This window comes from Cucurbitaria berberidis, assembly GCF_010015615.1.
Source record: "Cucurbitaria berberidis CBS 394.84 unplaced genomic scaffold K460scaffold_2, whole genome shotgun sequence".
NCBI classification, from domain to species: Eukaryota; Fungi; Ascomycota; class Dothideomycetes; order Pleosporales; family Cucurbitariaceae; genus Cucurbitaria; species Cucurbitaria berberidis.
Genome location: NW_024468936.1, coordinates 82,075 through 95,561, shown reverse-complemented (window position 1 = coordinate 95,561; position 13,487 = coordinate 82,075). Strand labels below are relative to the sequence as shown.

Below are 13,487 nucleotides of genomic sequence, written 5' to 3'. Positions count from 1 at the left end.
TCCTTTCTCTCGGTTGGCTAAGAGCACTATCCTTTCTGCGAGTGCTTTGGTGTGCGAATAGAATTCTGGTTGAGCTGGATAGAAAAGAACGGGAGATCTTCTGTGGCTTCGACCATTGCTTGGTGCTGATCATGGACAATTGAAGAGCTGGAGGTGTACACAAAGGCACAGACAGTACCGACAGCTTTGGCACACTCAATGAGAATTTGTGTTCCAACGACATTTACACGCTCCAACAACGAGTGGTCAACTTCGAAAGGATAGGGGAAGGCCGTATGCAAGATCACCTGCGGTTTTACGTCCTCGAACACCCTGGCGACCTCGTCGCGCCGTGTAATGTCGGCTGTGCAATACGTGGCGGAAGGAGAGAGAAGAATAGGTTGTAAAGCTCGGAAGCTCGACTCATCTGATACAACTGTTGGTATCGAACGATACAAACGACCGTTCGTTACAGTGAGGAACCATGAATGAGTCCCTCAGAAGTGTACTCGATTGAGGACTGCGGTGAATAAATATAGAGATGCAGCTGCTTTACATAGAAGCACTTCTAGTGTTCTAGAAGACTAAAGAAAGCTGAGATGGTAGGGCCTAATGGTTTACCATTCACAAAGCCGACTAATTAAGATTCCTCATCTATTCGATGCAACTCGACTTCAGTCGAACGACTGGGATTAATAGGCTAGCTAACAATTTGGAAGTTGGCCCCCAGTATGCACCCAAAATGAGAATCTTAGCCCAAGCCCACCATGTGCAGACGTCCCTGCAAGTTATGCAGTTGGGATTGGTATCCAGATAACATGTAAACCACATGTTCTGGGTCATAAGTGTCGAAAACCACCCCGATCGCGATAGCCGTCGAGAGGATGCGAGTTGTTGAAGAACTTATTGCAACAGTCGACATAGATGTTCGTGTTCTGATGTTGCAACGCATCAACATGCCTAATCCTCACCCTCCTTCCACCACTCATCTCTTAGCAGCTCCTTTGCTGTTGGTCGATCCCTCCAATCAAGCTTCATCATCTTCCCAATGAAGTCTTTGTCCTTTTTGATAACTTCTTTTTCAGTTATCCGAGAAAAGGGCGTTGTCTTATCCTTAGGGATCTCTTGCATCAAATATAGGATTGAATCAATCGTTTCTCGGCTAGCGATTTCCTCAAACTTTGCAGGAAACGGGCCAAAAAAACGAAATTGTTCCTTAACAACCTCCAGTAAGTAGTCCTCGTGGTCTCGGTCAACTCCTTTAGGTCGGAAGATGTTGAAGTTCCCGCCGTAGATCAAAGTTATCATCTAGAGTTGGGCTGTATCAGCACGAAGGTCACGCATGGAATGCCCGCAGGAGTAAATCACGAAGACAAGGATGAAAACTTACTACAGCACCGAATGACCAGATATCGGACGCCGTGTTCCATGGCATTTCCATGATAACCTCTGGGCTTGACCATATAGGCGCTCCGACTAAAGTTCCAGATGTGGCCCATTCCGAATCAACATGATAACAGCCACCTAGATCTCCAAGCTGGACATCGGAAAATCGAATGTCCCCTTCCTGAAGGTTGACAAAAACATTGTCAGGTTTGACATCTCCAGTCTCAATCAGCCCGGTCCCAAACAGAATATTGAATAAGATCATACCGGTGTGCACATAGCCATCCTCGTGGAGAACTTGTAATGCTTCTAGGATGCACCGAGAAACATGCTTGATTTCCTTTCGGTCCAAAGTCCTCTTAATCGATGCATCTAAAAGGTCACTCTCAAGGTACCTTAGCGCAATGGTTATGGGAGTAGCAGGGTCCTCGATTTCATCGACCAATGGCCGAAGGTAGCGAGTACGATCTTGGAATCGTTTGAGGACGTTTCGTTCGTTTTCTACTCTTGGATGGTCTTGAACGCTTTTGATGACCACAGTACGTTGCGCTTGGTTTCTAGTGACAGTAAGCCTTCATCGAACGAAGCTCGCTTCCAATTTGGCTCACTTCGCAAACCAAACAGTCTCTTGAATCTCTTTGGTTATCGTGTACGTCCCTATTTTACCCTTGAGAACTCGTCCGATCGGAAAGAGAGACATGATCCCATATGATTATGTTGTATCACTCCAGGTTTGAAGTTATCCGGTTCGAGTAGCGTGTAGTGGGGTGGTTAGGGTCGCAGGGTAAATAGGAAGGGAAGTATATGATGGAAAGCAGGGTGCGCCGAGACGCTAAAAGCTATGGCCACAAGAAGGTCTTATCCACACCTCACTACCCAATGTTTCGACGTCTATAGTGAAGTTAAAACTCCAGGAGCTCTAGTACACCGTATCTTTTTTAAACCCGGCAAGTTTTATTCTAGAATCCCCGGTAAACGGTTGTAAACTTTCCATGTCTATCAAGGAACTAGCTACGCGATTTCACGTACGTCGCGACATCGACCACGCTTAACTAACATGCCGCCTACAAACGAGGATTTTTGAAGCGCCTACGCCCTCGTGGAGCTTTCGAAAGCTCATTGAAGGTAGTTTATGGGCGGGGATAAATGTTGAATCTTCCAGGATAGCTGCATTCGAGACGGTCGTCAACCATGGCGCCCACAAACGCCGATACTCAAAGTACCTTCACAGAACCAGCGATAGCTCAGCTAGGGCGTAGGCACTCCGGAAATTCTTTATACACTCCAATGAATGTCCTAGTAGATCATCACTGCACAGAGGCCTCCGGGTGCTGCATCGGCTCTCCATCACGCCAGGTGTTTCTAAAGAAGGGCTCGATGTCTAGGTGCCGAAGTGAAGGTCGCAGTAAAGTTGCAGTAAAAGTCGCAGTAAAAATTGCAGTAAAAGTCGCAGTAAAAATTGTAGTAAAAGTTGCAGTAAAAGTTGCAGTAAAAGTTGCAGTAAAAGTTGCAGTAAAGGTCGCAGTAAAAGTTGCAGTAAAGGTTGCAGTAAAAGTTGCAGTAAAAGTTGCAGTAAAGGTCGCAGTAAAGGTCGCAGTAAGGTGGGTGGTAAAGGTAGATAAAATGACTTCTACTTCCTTAAAACTCACCCAGTTCAGCTTTACTATAATCTGCCGGCCTTTACCTGAGCAGTATTCATGTCTATCTCATATAAAGAGCAATGATCCACCCCGAGCTCTCGATAAATCATCGTCCACCATGGCTGCCTTCAACAGGATCATTATGAGGAAGGTTGTCAACACCATCGTCAAAGACGGGAAATCAGTGGTGGTCTCCGCCGCAACCGAAACCACCTACTGGAAGCGCCCCGACTCTATAGCTGAAAAAGTCGGCAGTGTTCTCATAGATTCAATCGGAAGCTGGGATGGTAAACTACCTGATGGCACAGTGGAGGTCTGCTGCAGGTAAGAACACGACTAATAGATCACATGTAACTATTGCTAATATTAGTACTCAGGGAGTCTGAGCATAAGAGTGACGCAGATCAGCGCCAACACATCACGGCTGTGTGCTTTGGCGCAAAAGAAGGCAAGGTGACTATTCATGTGCCTGTCAAGAAGACTTAGAGAGGCATATCCTGATACGCCGAGATGTGCAGATACACGGAGGAGTCTTTGAAGACTTGATATTCGTCTTATCGGTATTAATGTATATGTATCATTGGATGAATGAAATCAAACTTTGTAGCGTTCAGTAAGTCGATGTTCTCCACCTACTGACATAATACTACCACTTGAGTTATCTAATACTAAGCCAATAATCTTCGCTATCAATGGCAAGCTCCGGTAATCTGGACCTCTAGGAACACAACTACTAGCGGCGTTGTAAATGGTAGCTGAGATGGGGCTATAGAGGCAGTGTCGTGCCAGTCTCCGAAATCAATGCACAAAATTGCCTGTCTTAGGATAGCTAAGATATTTAGATGTCGCCGACGGCTATACGCAATAAGCGACTTGTTGTATTAAATTAGAGTACTGCGCGTTACTGGGGTATTGTACGTTACTGGGTTGAGAGTAGAAACTCTTTATCGGATTACGGGTTAAAATCGACACCTTTTCATACGTAGCTATGATGGTACTCTAAGCTCGGCATTAGTAATTGTAGGATGAAAGAGGTATTTCTCTTACGTTGTACTACTTTCCGTGTTTTGCGTTGAATTCCGGGAAGAGATTTATGAGTCGGGGAACAAGTGTTGTAGGCTTTGTGACGGGCATCCTCGCTGAGATGTTGAGGAGCTATAGTTGGTTTGTAGAGGCGCAATTTAAGTGCAGAGATGTTAAGATTCCCGGGCAAGACCTTGTAAAATTCCTGAAGCAGAGGGCTATTCAACTTGAAATAATGGCCGTATCGTAGCACCTACACAGGCAATATGTTTTCAAATACAGATTTATTGGAAATGGATACCTTATTGTAGAATTTTTTAGGGTTGGTGTATCAGTAGGAATCACCCGGAGGCAGGATGCCAGGGCCTGCAGGTCTAGAACTCTTCTAACCCTAGCTCGTCACGCCCGGACATGTCACAACAAACCCCGACGGATTCCCTTTACCCTTCTCTCAGTTCTTAGGTGCGCTGTCGACAGCCTGTAGAGCTGCTTGGTCTATGACCCCATTCTGTACGAGTGCGGCCACCACTGCTCGTAACCATGTTTGGCAATTCTGAATTTCCACTCTTTGCTTTGGTCCCTATAACAATGAGGTTTCAACACTGATTCACCAAAAAACTGCAAGATGTGTAACGAACCTGAGCAGTAGCCGAGACTAAGCTTTTACTTGGTGCCGGAACACTGAGCGCAACTTGCTCAAGATAGTCATGTACAGTCTGGTCTGTGGATTGCGATCCATCTCCTTTGACATCAACCACCAAGTGATCTTGCATTTCTGCCAGCCGCAAGACTTGATGAATACGGCCAGTAGCTTCCAGATTGTAATTCCGCTCAAAGGCAATGTTGAACCCCTCTGCGGCATCTCCAGAGGCCTCAAGAAACTTTCCAACACCTGGGTCGTCTGTGTGTGGAATCCATAACCCCCAGTGAGCGGGGAAAAGCCGAGAGTTGAATACCACAAGATAAATTGTGCGAGGCATAATTATAGAGTTTTATATCGTAGAACTGCTAGGAGAGGATATACGTCGTAGCCTCCGGAGCGAGAAAACGAGGCGCGCAGGATGTAGTTCGCGGGTGAGAAGGCTGCTCCAACAGCGACAGGCAAGTTACTAGAACATGCGAGCCCAATCACGTCGCGCAGCGTGGCCCCTGCATCCATAGGCGACTAGCATGTTCATGCAATCCAACTGAAAACACTTTTGGCCACCATCAGGCATCAACGCGTCATACTGCACCGCCACATTTCTAATCCAACGTCGCCATCTCGCTACCATCACTCCATCCATCGCCCCCTTTTCACACCACCCCTTTCCTCCACCCAGCGGCAAGACACGGCACACCAAACAATCTCACGACAGGCAACGAACTGAAACGACACGTACCATCGTCTGGCCACAACGCGCTAACACGTAGTCACATGCCCTTCGTCCAGCCAATCAGATCGACCAGTGGAAAGGACGGCAACTATCAGTATGACTCCCATCCGCTCGTTCACCAGGAGGCGACAACATTTCAGCGAAACATTGTTCTCATCTGCCTTGTTCCAGTTTGTTGAGCAGGCAGAATAATTGCGCCAGGGCGAGGTGGAGGACGCTTGCTTACGCTAGCTGGCCTGCGGGACCAGGCGGAAGGCAAGGCAATCGACGGGTCACTGATTATGTCTCTCAAGGCGAAGAGAATCTTCAGAATAAGCCGGAGTTTGCGTATTCTCCGATTCATAATATCTAGACAGGCAGACAGACAGGCATCTTGCGAGCCACATTCGGATCCGATGCTTATCGACGCTTTGGTAGCGCTACCTCTGCCTTTTGTTAATATGAGCGTAGCGCGAGAGAAGTGATCACCTCGGAATGTATTTCAAATATCTTTTCATCTATGTCGTGACTGCGCGCCATCTCGCTTCATCCTACTCGATGCGGTGTTTCGTTTCTTTAGCCGCTTTAGGCATCCAGTGTGTGCGCCCTTCGATTAGGGTGAAGGGTCCAAAGTCAGGCGTCCACTCCACACAGACGGGTAAGGCAATCCTACTAGGCATCAAGAGGGCGCGAGATACGAGGTACACCGATAGATATGGGGGCCGAAAGCCAAATTCAACCTCATACCACGAACGCAGTGTGAAGAGCTGGAATTTTCATCGTCAACAACGTAGTGATTCAGGAATATACAGTACATTATTTCCATTTTAAATAGCGAGCGATCAGTACAAATTAAGAATACAGTTGCAAGTAAGGTGATATCTAAACAATCGTAGCTCGCTGATATGAGTGAGCGTGGTATCTACCGCTTCTGTCCCTATCCGAATCTTGGTATATCTTTCGTGAGCGGGCATGTTCCAGACATGCTGATAATAAGTACAAAAGCATTATGGTATAAAAAAAAGACAGGAAAGGCGCTCGGTAGTATGTACAACGAGCGACTTTTCTGCTGAATATCGACAATGTATGAGGTATGGGGTATGAGGTGCAGTTTGATCCAACCGTGATGAAGCAATATCCCCCAACTCCTGAATTCTCATGATGCATTAAGAATGACGCGAAAGGAAAGTGACTCATGGTTACCTGTTATTCTGTTGAAGCGCAGTGACAGCTTGCTCAAGCACGCGCAACCGTGTATCTTTCTCCTCGTTCTCTTGCCTCAGCCTCTTGATCTCCGCACGCATTTCCTCGTTCCCGCGATCCAAAAGGCCAGAGTCAGACTCACGTTTGCGCTTCAGAGTCAGCTCATCATCCTCGCGGAAGTCAATGGCGCGCGTATACGGGGACTGGGAAGCGACGCGGGATTCTGGAATAGGGCTGCGCTCCATAATGTCTCGTCGAATAATCAAGCCGTGCATATCTGCTGACATGCTCGTCCGGCGATGTACGCGGCGCATATGCTCGGCAAGATTCTCTTTCCGCGTGAAGCCGGCGCCGGAGCTCCGCTTGCAGTCCGCGAAAGGACAGAATAGCGACTTCTTGGTTCCGCCATGCATCTTGTGCACCTCGCGCTCGTGACGTAGAAGGCCGCCACTGTAGGTGAAGCCTTGAAGCTTCTCGCAGCCTTTGACGAGACACTTGTAGGGTCTATCGTGCTTGTCCATGTGTTTGCTATTGCCAAATTAGTAAAGTTCAGTATGAATGTCGGAGTTACGCACCTCCATTCGCATTTGCGATCAAAGAATAGATCCGCACATTCCCGATGCCTGCACATCATCTTGCCATCTTTATTGCGCGGTGGCTCTTCAGCGCGCTTGTAGCTGTGGTTCTTACGTAGCGATCCGTCATCGTCGCCATCTTGCTCGTAAGAGTCAACAGAGTCGCGCCGATCGTGATTATGGGGGCTTGTCGCCAGATGCATTTGCTCGCCGGACGTTGGAGATAGCATAGGAGAGTGAGGGCCTGATATGCTGACCGGAGTTGGCATACTATTTGAGTTGATTGAAGAGGTTCGCTCGTGCTTGATAGTAATCTGTGGCGCTTGCACCGTCGTACTATCGGAAGGTAGTGTGGGCCCCATCATGTATGGTGGATGTGTGAATTCAAAGGGAGGATTGAGGTTCAGTGGCGAGGCCTGAGGCTGGCGAGGGAGTTGATATATACCACCAAAGGACGCGAATTCCGAGTGTGGCTGAGTAAACCGTTGGCTTTCCGCCGCCCCGGTGACTTGAATACTCGGAGTTTGTGGAGAAGAAAACTGATGACGCGGACTTCGCTGTGGCAAGGAAGAGTACGGATGCCAAGAGTTATGAAGGCTGTCGGGACCAAGATGCGGGTACACCGTGAGTGGCTGATTGCCTTGGAAGTGAGGCAAATAATTATTCTCGTACGGAACTACGGGGAGCTGTTGCTGGGCAGCGCCGTAATAAGTACTTTGGCCTGGGCCGATGTTAGCTGCGAGGTACTGTAGGCTGCCCATGTGAAACCACGTTGTGTAGAGTGAGTCAAAGATGCACTAACCCATATTTGGCTGGGGCGCAGCACATGCCGCCCTAGCGGGAGGCCGATTCACACCAGCCTGACTAACCGCTAGGTTCGGGAGCCTAAAGTCCATGGGACTCAGATCGGATTCCCAGGTTTCCGTGTTTCGTGCCTGGAATAGATCGCTGTCAAGGCCCACACTCTCGCTGCCCGCAGTTTGCTGTTGCGCAGTGTGTTGCGGCTGCGTACCAATCAGCGCGCGGCCGAGGTCAAGGTCTACCCAATTTAGCAACTGAAACCCCAGTGAGCATGGGAAGCAACAACATGCGAAACTTACAGTCGGACGATGCTGGAGCATTCCATTGGAAGTCAAGGTGCCGGAGTACTCGAGCCTGCCGAACGCGGTCATTACCACATTTGGCCGCTTGTTCTCCAGGAGGGCTATCGTAAAACATCCAGCACACACCCCATAACACTGCGAGCGAGGGTTTAATGGTCCATGGAAAGGACGTACTGAGAGGCTGCGGCTTCTCGGCAAACTCAGTAAACCAGCTCAGCATTTTGCGCTGCTTCTTGTCGTGCCCACCACGGAGTAGCTCTTCAAGGGCCTTGCGTGCGAGAGCCTCGATCAACTCCGCCCGGAGTCGTAGCAGCATATGCTCGTAGTTGGCAATGAAGTTCTCGTCCATGTTTAGTCCGACATCGTGGCCTTGGGCCAGTAGCCAGCCATCGCCGTACTGTAAGCGGCAGTCGGACAGGACATCGATGGCATCCTGCACTGTTACCAAGAGTTGAACCGTCTGGTTCAAGGAGCAGCCCTCAAAGATCGGCGAGCCGCTATGTTTGAGAAAGAGCTTGTTACTACCCGCAATGGAAGAGAATGCGTTTCCTACAGGGCTGAGCTTGCCGTCGACGGAACTAAGCATACTACGGCAAACCTTAGTAGACGAAACCAAACGAGAAGCTTCCTCAACGTACTGTTGCACCTCATCGCTAGTTACGTTTGGGATTGCGGAAACATCCGAGCCCGGTGTCTGCAGTCTTAGTGATGGCCTGCATGTCTTCGGCCCGGTTTTGCGTGTCTTGCAGACGCGGTGGGCGTCACGACGCGACTGCTTCGCATCCTTGATGCTGATCCGTGACAAGCCATTGGAGATGCTATTGAGGCCAAGAGATGTGTCGGTGCCAAGATGGACTGGATCGATTGAGGCTTCGAGTCTTCGCGGCTTGACACGACGCCGAAGCTGGTTAACAAACTGAAGCACCTTGAAAGTAAGGATGATGCTCGATTGCTTGCGTTGCTGGATCGCCATCGCTGAGTGGGGCGTGAGTGTCTGAGGACGTAAGGAAAGACGTATGCGACAGACGCGCCCCCTCGCGGTCATCACCACATTGTATATACTCGTATGCCATGATGATGGCTGGGCGGAGTAAGGCTAAGAAAGCCTGGCGGTGAGCGCACCCATGATGAGATACGGACGTGTTCAGCCACGCTCATGCCACATCGCAGGTGATTGGTTCGAATCAAAGCTCAGCCACGCCCATGCCACATTGGTCGTGCCTCAGGACTCAACACCGTCTTCTCGTCGCCGGAGCCTAGCTAAAGACCGGTCACGGTCATACCAAAATTGAGGCGCAGTAATCTCACCTGGTCTTCATAGGTAGCTGAGATTGCCGTGTTGCCGTTGCTGCCTTGAGATGAAGCCTCCAGCGTCCCACATCTGGCGACCTTCTCATGCAACCATCTTTCAGACGATCGTGAAATATGTTCTTAGGCTCCGCGGCATTGTTGATCCGCTTCCAGGATGTGACAGGGCCGCTCTACCGGTACTGTCGTGGTGCCTCAGCATACAGCATTGCAGCTTGCACAGTAGCGAAACGATAGCTGGAACACTAAACGTGAATGGCGCCTCGACGCCGCCTTGCACTAGTCGCCTGAATCTTTATCCTGTACCGGAGGACATTCCAAGAATGACCTGTATGCAGAATATCCGTATAGAGAGTGGCCTGCATGGAGAAGCGTGAAGGCGCCTTTTCATCACACACCGCGACCATAGCAGGCGAGAAAGATGATCAACGAGCTTCTTGCCAAGACCCTCCCATAAACCTTCAACGATCACACGAAACACCCCCGCGATCAACCCCCCCTGTCGATCAAATGAGGTCAACACCAAATGCGGACACCAGTGCGAACCTATTTCTGTAAACAAACTTTCCAAAAGCGCATGAATACAGTTTCTAAATCCCGATCGGGACCATGCGATACTGAAACCTTGCGGTTCTGGGGCCGAGGCATGGGGTGAAACGTTATTTGCCTGGAACCTGGGAATCCTATGGCTTCATGATTTCAAGATTTGTTTTGGTGAGGAGATAGGCTGATGTATCTCGGACTGTCGGGTGGGGATATGCTTTGAGAGGAGTGGGTGGCCGAGTAGAATGGAAGGTTTGGTGCGTTATGTGTTAGGTTGCCTATAGATTATGACCCCCTTCGTTCTGAATAAGAAGTAAAAGGGAGCGGTGAAGTGTATAGACGGGTAATACCAAGGAGAATAATATATCTTGTAAGTTGAGTGAATCGCAAGGCCATTATCAGGTTAGGTGGGCGATTTGCTTACTAGGAAGATAAGATGTTAAAAGGCTGATCGACGGATTAGAAAACATTGCGACCTGGAGGGATATCACAGAAGAAGGAAGCGACAATAAGAGGAGACTAGTTCCCTACGTTTACAGAGAAGTATTTCATGCCCGCAGGTTGAGTATATAGTACAGCAATCATGCGCCAGTAACCGCGGACCATGCATTTTCCCTTGCAATAATCATTCCTTCAAGCTCTCTCGTCTTTCCGTCTTTTTTGCCACATTTTCGTCACCACCTAGCTCCTCAGGCCAAGCAAGAAGTTACCTCCGCTCTTTCCACCCTCGCCGCCCGACCCGCCAGGCAGGTAACTCACATTCGGATTCCGGCTGAGCATCTGCGCGATATCCTTCTGCGTCTCGATCCGCCTGATCAACACAAGTCCATCACCACTCTTTGCTACTGCCTTGGAGATGGTATCCGCAGCCTCCGCCTCTCCCTCGGCGCGGATGACGTTCGCTTGTCGCTCCTGCTCCGCCTTCTCGACGATGAATCTCGCGCGCTCGGCTTCCTGCTGCGCAATCTGCTTCTCCTCGACGGCCTTGGTGAACTCCTTGCCAAAGGTCATGTGTGTGATTGAGACATCTTCGAGGGCAATGTTGAATTCATTGGCGCGCTTGAGCAGGTCGTTGCGGATGCGATTCGACACAGCTTCACGCTGGGTGATGAGTTCCGCAGCGTCGAACTGTGCGACGATGGCTTTGAGTACTTCGTTACCGATGGAGGGGAGGACGCGCTCGTCGTAGTCGAGGCCGAGGTTCTGGGGTAGTGTTAGTTTGCTATTCGTGCTCTCCTGGTCGAACCACCAATTCCAGTTCTATGCACGCTCCACGGACTTCCGTAAGAGTATTGTGCTCTGGATCAAGGGGAGCATACCTGGTAAATCTTAGGCAACTGCTTGACCTCCGGCCGATGCAACACTCTCAACGTAAGCGTGACCATCTGCAAATCCTTGCTGCCCGTCGTTGTGCTGATGTTCCTGGGTCTTGTCCGCACATCGAAGACAATGGCCTTCTGTAGCCATGGGACAAGGAAATGTGTGCCCTCGTTCACAACCTGCTCCTTCACTCCGGAGAGTCGGTCGAAGATGACGGCCCGCGTTCCTCCCTTGACATCGTAGAGGGAGGACTGGACAACCGAAGCGCCAATGGCGGCGGGGACGACCCAACGGAAGAGCGACGTGGGTATGGCGGCCATGGTGCGTGTGGGGTGCGGATGGGGCGATGAATGTGGTGATGGGATGTGGAAATGTGAGAAGCTGTCATGGATCGACAGTGGTCCGTGCTCATGCGGCGATACTTCCTTGTGATTGGTGCATACACCAACCCAATACTTCGATATCAGACACCTCTCAGGACCCCGGGATATACTTAGAGAGGTATTGTAAGATCATGCGAGCCTATTGTAGCTGGGGCTGGAGGTTTCTAGCTCACGCTGTAGCTACAATCAGATGTCTCATAGCAGAGCAGTGTAGAGCTCAGCACACGATAGGAACTCTAGGTTCAACCCGCATGTGTTCCTATAAAGATCCAAACCCCAAGGGCTGAAAAGTCTATTCTACAAAACCCGAAATTCCCAGAAAGTATCTTTGCGCAAACCGCTACTCTCTCCTAGCACCCAAGACCAGCTACCGGCACAAGCTCACTGTTGCTCAACAAACCCCTTGTGCTCCTTGTGAGGCTTGTACCAGTAGCTGTCTTCCTTCTTCGGCTGCAGCTCGGGAGATAGCTTGTCGAGAATGATAGCCAACAGCTTCTCGCGCCCAGCCACATTCTCTGCGTCGCGGTTCCAGACGGCGATCTGGACTGCGTTCCAGCGGACGCTGTAGGTGATGCCGCAGATGTCGTCGTTGAAGGCTAATCATACCAGTCAGCCGCATTTCTGAAAAAGGAGGCGAGAAGAAGGAAGGAACCTCGCAAGAAGGGGGACATAATGATCAACTTACAGTCTCGCTTTGTCTCAACGGCAGACTGGAGAATGTCTCCCACGGCGAGAAGACACATCTCATGCCAGAATTGCGCGGCAAGCTCCTTGCTGACCTTGAAGTACCAAGCGCCACCGCGCGCATTTCTTGGATCCTCCCAAACTGGCTTGATGCCCAAATGAAAGAGGTGTATCGAGTCGCGCAGCTTCAAGCTCTCAACAGGGATGTTGTTGAAGTGCTGGTAGAATTCCCGCACACTGATGATCTGCTCACCCAATGGCTTGGGTCGCGACGAGTATTCCTCCGAGTTTGCAGCTTTGTCTTTGGGAGTGGACTGCTGACCCTTCTCGGCCCAGAACAGCCATTTGAAGCGGAACTCGGGGACGCGCACGGATTTGAAGATGGAGTTGAGCATCGCGGTGCCGCGGGCGGGCGAAGCAGTGGCGGCCTGCTCTTCAGCAGAGGCTCGGGGGAGGTCAGAGGTGCTGAGCACCGGGAATCGGCCGGCCATTGTTGGAGAGAGTAATGCGATACCGAGATTGTTAGCAATATTCTCGAGCTGAGTGGTGCTTGAGCGAACAACGAAGATGCGCTTGCAGTTCTCGATGGCGAGATCGTTGACAAGGTCGTGTGCGGTCTCCTTGCTAGGAACGACGACGGAGGCGTCGCGCGAGAAGGTGGTGTTGAGGGTGTTTAGAATTTGATCAAGGCCTACTTTGAAGTCGACGCTCAGGGGTTGGTTCGGACGAGGCACACCGTGCTTACTGGCGTGTATGAGGCCTTCGAGGAGGGATACTGGAATAACCTTAAGACGGATAGGTGCAGTTTCGACTTGAGGGACTTGGGAGGTAGTCGCGCAGGGTGAGTAGCCGTAATCGAGGGGCTTGTCGCAGTTAGCTTTGTGAACAGCAGATGCCCTGAGCATGCTAATGAGGCGAGCGGACTCGGTCATGGTAACGGTGGTATATAGACAAGAAGGAAGAAAGAAGTTGAACGTTTCGATAT

General features: G+C 50.2%; 6 protein-coding genes across 6 annotated transcripts; 1 reads left to right on the top strand and 5 right to left on the bottom strand.

Annotated features, from left to right (window-relative positions):
- Positions 1 to 499: 499 nt before the first annotated feature.
- K460DRAFT_303807 (putative serine/threonine protein kinase) lies at positions 500 to 2,135 on the bottom strand. The gene is made up of 4 exons (XM_040929959.1): positions 1,974 to 2,135; positions 1,633 to 1,922; positions 1,370 to 1,581; positions 500 to 1,287 (listed from the first exon to the last, which is right to left on the bottom strand). Exons 1-4 carry the CDS (start codon positions 2,063 to 2,065, stop codon positions 940 to 942), a joined length of 942 nt encoding a protein of 313 aa, XP_040789451.1. The 5' UTR covers positions 2,066 to 2,135; the 3' UTR covers positions 500 to 939.
- Positions 2,136 to 3,135: 1,000 nt separating this feature from the next.
- Positions 3,136 to 3,578, top strand: K460DRAFT_303804 (uncharacterized protein). Its single transcript, XM_040929958.1, has 2 exons — positions 3,136 to 3,329; positions 3,383 to 3,578. Exons 1-2 carry the CDS (start codon positions 3,148 to 3,150, stop codon positions 3,489 to 3,491), a joined length of 291 nt encoding a protein of 96 aa, XP_040789450.1. The 5' UTR covers positions 3,136 to 3,147; the 3' UTR covers positions 3,492 to 3,578.
- An 800-nt stretch (positions 3,579 to 4,378) lies between these two features.
- K460DRAFT_49567 (uncharacterized protein) lies at positions 4,379 to 5,443 on the bottom strand. The gene is made up of 2 exons (XM_040938459.1): positions 4,667 to 5,443; positions 4,379 to 4,608 (listed from the first exon to the last, which is right to left on the bottom strand). Exons 1-2 carry the CDS (start codon positions 5,006 to 5,008, stop codon positions 4,480 to 4,482), a joined length of 471 nt encoding a protein of 156 aa, XP_040789449.1. The 5' UTR covers positions 5,009 to 5,443; the 3' UTR covers positions 4,379 to 4,479.
- Positions 5,444 to 6,582: 1,139 nt separating this feature from the next.
- K460DRAFT_278146 (uncharacterized protein) lies at positions 6,583 to 9,237 on the bottom strand (the record flags this gene model as incomplete). Its single annotated transcript, XM_040928227.1, has 5 exons — positions 6,583 to 7,114; positions 7,162 to 7,882; positions 7,988 to 8,200; positions 8,262 to 8,851; positions 8,903 to 9,237. The coding sequence occupies 5 exons, from the start codon at positions 9,235 to 9,237 to the stop codon at positions 6,583 to 6,585; spliced, it is 2,391 nt and encodes a 796-aa protein (XP_040789448.1).
- Positions 9,238 to 10,588: 1,351 nt separating this feature from the next.
- On the bottom strand, positions 10,589 to 11,793 carry K460DRAFT_329648 (protein elicitor peat 2). Its single transcript, XM_040930750.1, has 2 exons — positions 11,435 to 11,793; positions 10,589 to 11,318 (listed from the first exon to the last, which is right to left on the bottom strand). The coding sequence occupies exons 1-2, from the start codon at positions 11,753 to 11,755 to the stop codon at positions 10,797 to 10,799; spliced, it is 843 nt and encodes a 280-aa protein (XP_040789447.1). The 5' UTR covers positions 11,756 to 11,793; the 3' UTR covers positions 10,589 to 10,796.
- Positions 11,794 to 12,199: 406 nt separating this feature from the next.
- On the bottom strand, positions 12,200 to 13,434 carry K460DRAFT_374074 (eukaryotic translation initiation factor 4E type 3-A; the record flags this gene model as incomplete). Its single annotated transcript, XM_040934639.1, has 2 exons — positions 12,200 to 12,414; positions 12,504 to 13,434. 2 exons carry the CDS (start codon positions 13,432 to 13,434, stop codon positions 12,200 to 12,202), a joined length of 1,146 nt encoding a protein of 381 aa, XP_040789446.1.
- Between the last annotated feature and the right edge of the window lie 53 nt (positions 13,435 to 13,487).

What these genes read in the sequence shown, in the direction of transcription:
- K460DRAFT_49567 (XM_040938459.1), bottom strand. Translation starts at nt 5,008, where the DNA reads ATGCCTCGCACAATTTATCTTGTGGTATTCAACTCTCGGCTTTTCCCC. An exon ending in TAGTCTCGGCTACTGCTCAG is followed by an intron (nt 4,609 to 4,666) that starts GTTCGTTACACA and finishes TCATTGTTATAG; the next exon opens with GGACCAAAGCAAAGAGTGGA.
- K460DRAFT_329648 (XM_040930750.1), bottom strand. Translation starts at nt 11,755, where the DNA reads ATGGCCGCCATACCCACGTCGCTCTTCCGTTGGGTCGTCCCCGCCGCC. An exon ending in AGTTGCCTAAGATTTACCAG is followed by an intron (nt 11,319 to 11,434) that starts GTATGCTCCCCT and finishes ACACTACCCCAG; the next exon opens with AACCTCGGCCTCGACTACGA.
- K460DRAFT_303807 (XM_040929959.1), bottom strand. Translation starts at nt 2,065, where the DNA reads ATGTCTCTCTTTCCGATCGGACGAGTTCTCAAGGGTAAAATAGGGACG. An exon ending in GGATGGCTATGTGCACACCG is followed by an intron (nt 1,582 to 1,632) that starts GTATGATCTTAT and finishes TTGAGACTGGAG; the next exon opens with ATGTCAAACCTGACAATGTT. An exon ending in TCTGGTCATTCGGTGCTGTA is followed by an intron (nt 1,288 to 1,369) that starts GTAAGTTTTCAT and finishes GCCCAACTCTAG; the next exon opens with ATGATAACTTTGATCTACGG.
- K460DRAFT_303804 (XM_040929958.1), top strand. Translation starts at nt 3,148, where the DNA reads ATGAGGAAGGTTGTCAACACCATCGTCAAAGACGGGAAATCAGTGGTG. An exon ending in ACAGTGGAGGTCTGCTGCAG is followed by an intron (nt 3,330 to 3,382) that starts GTAAGAACACGA and finishes ATTAGTACTCAG; the next exon opens with GGAGTCTGAGCATAAGAGTG.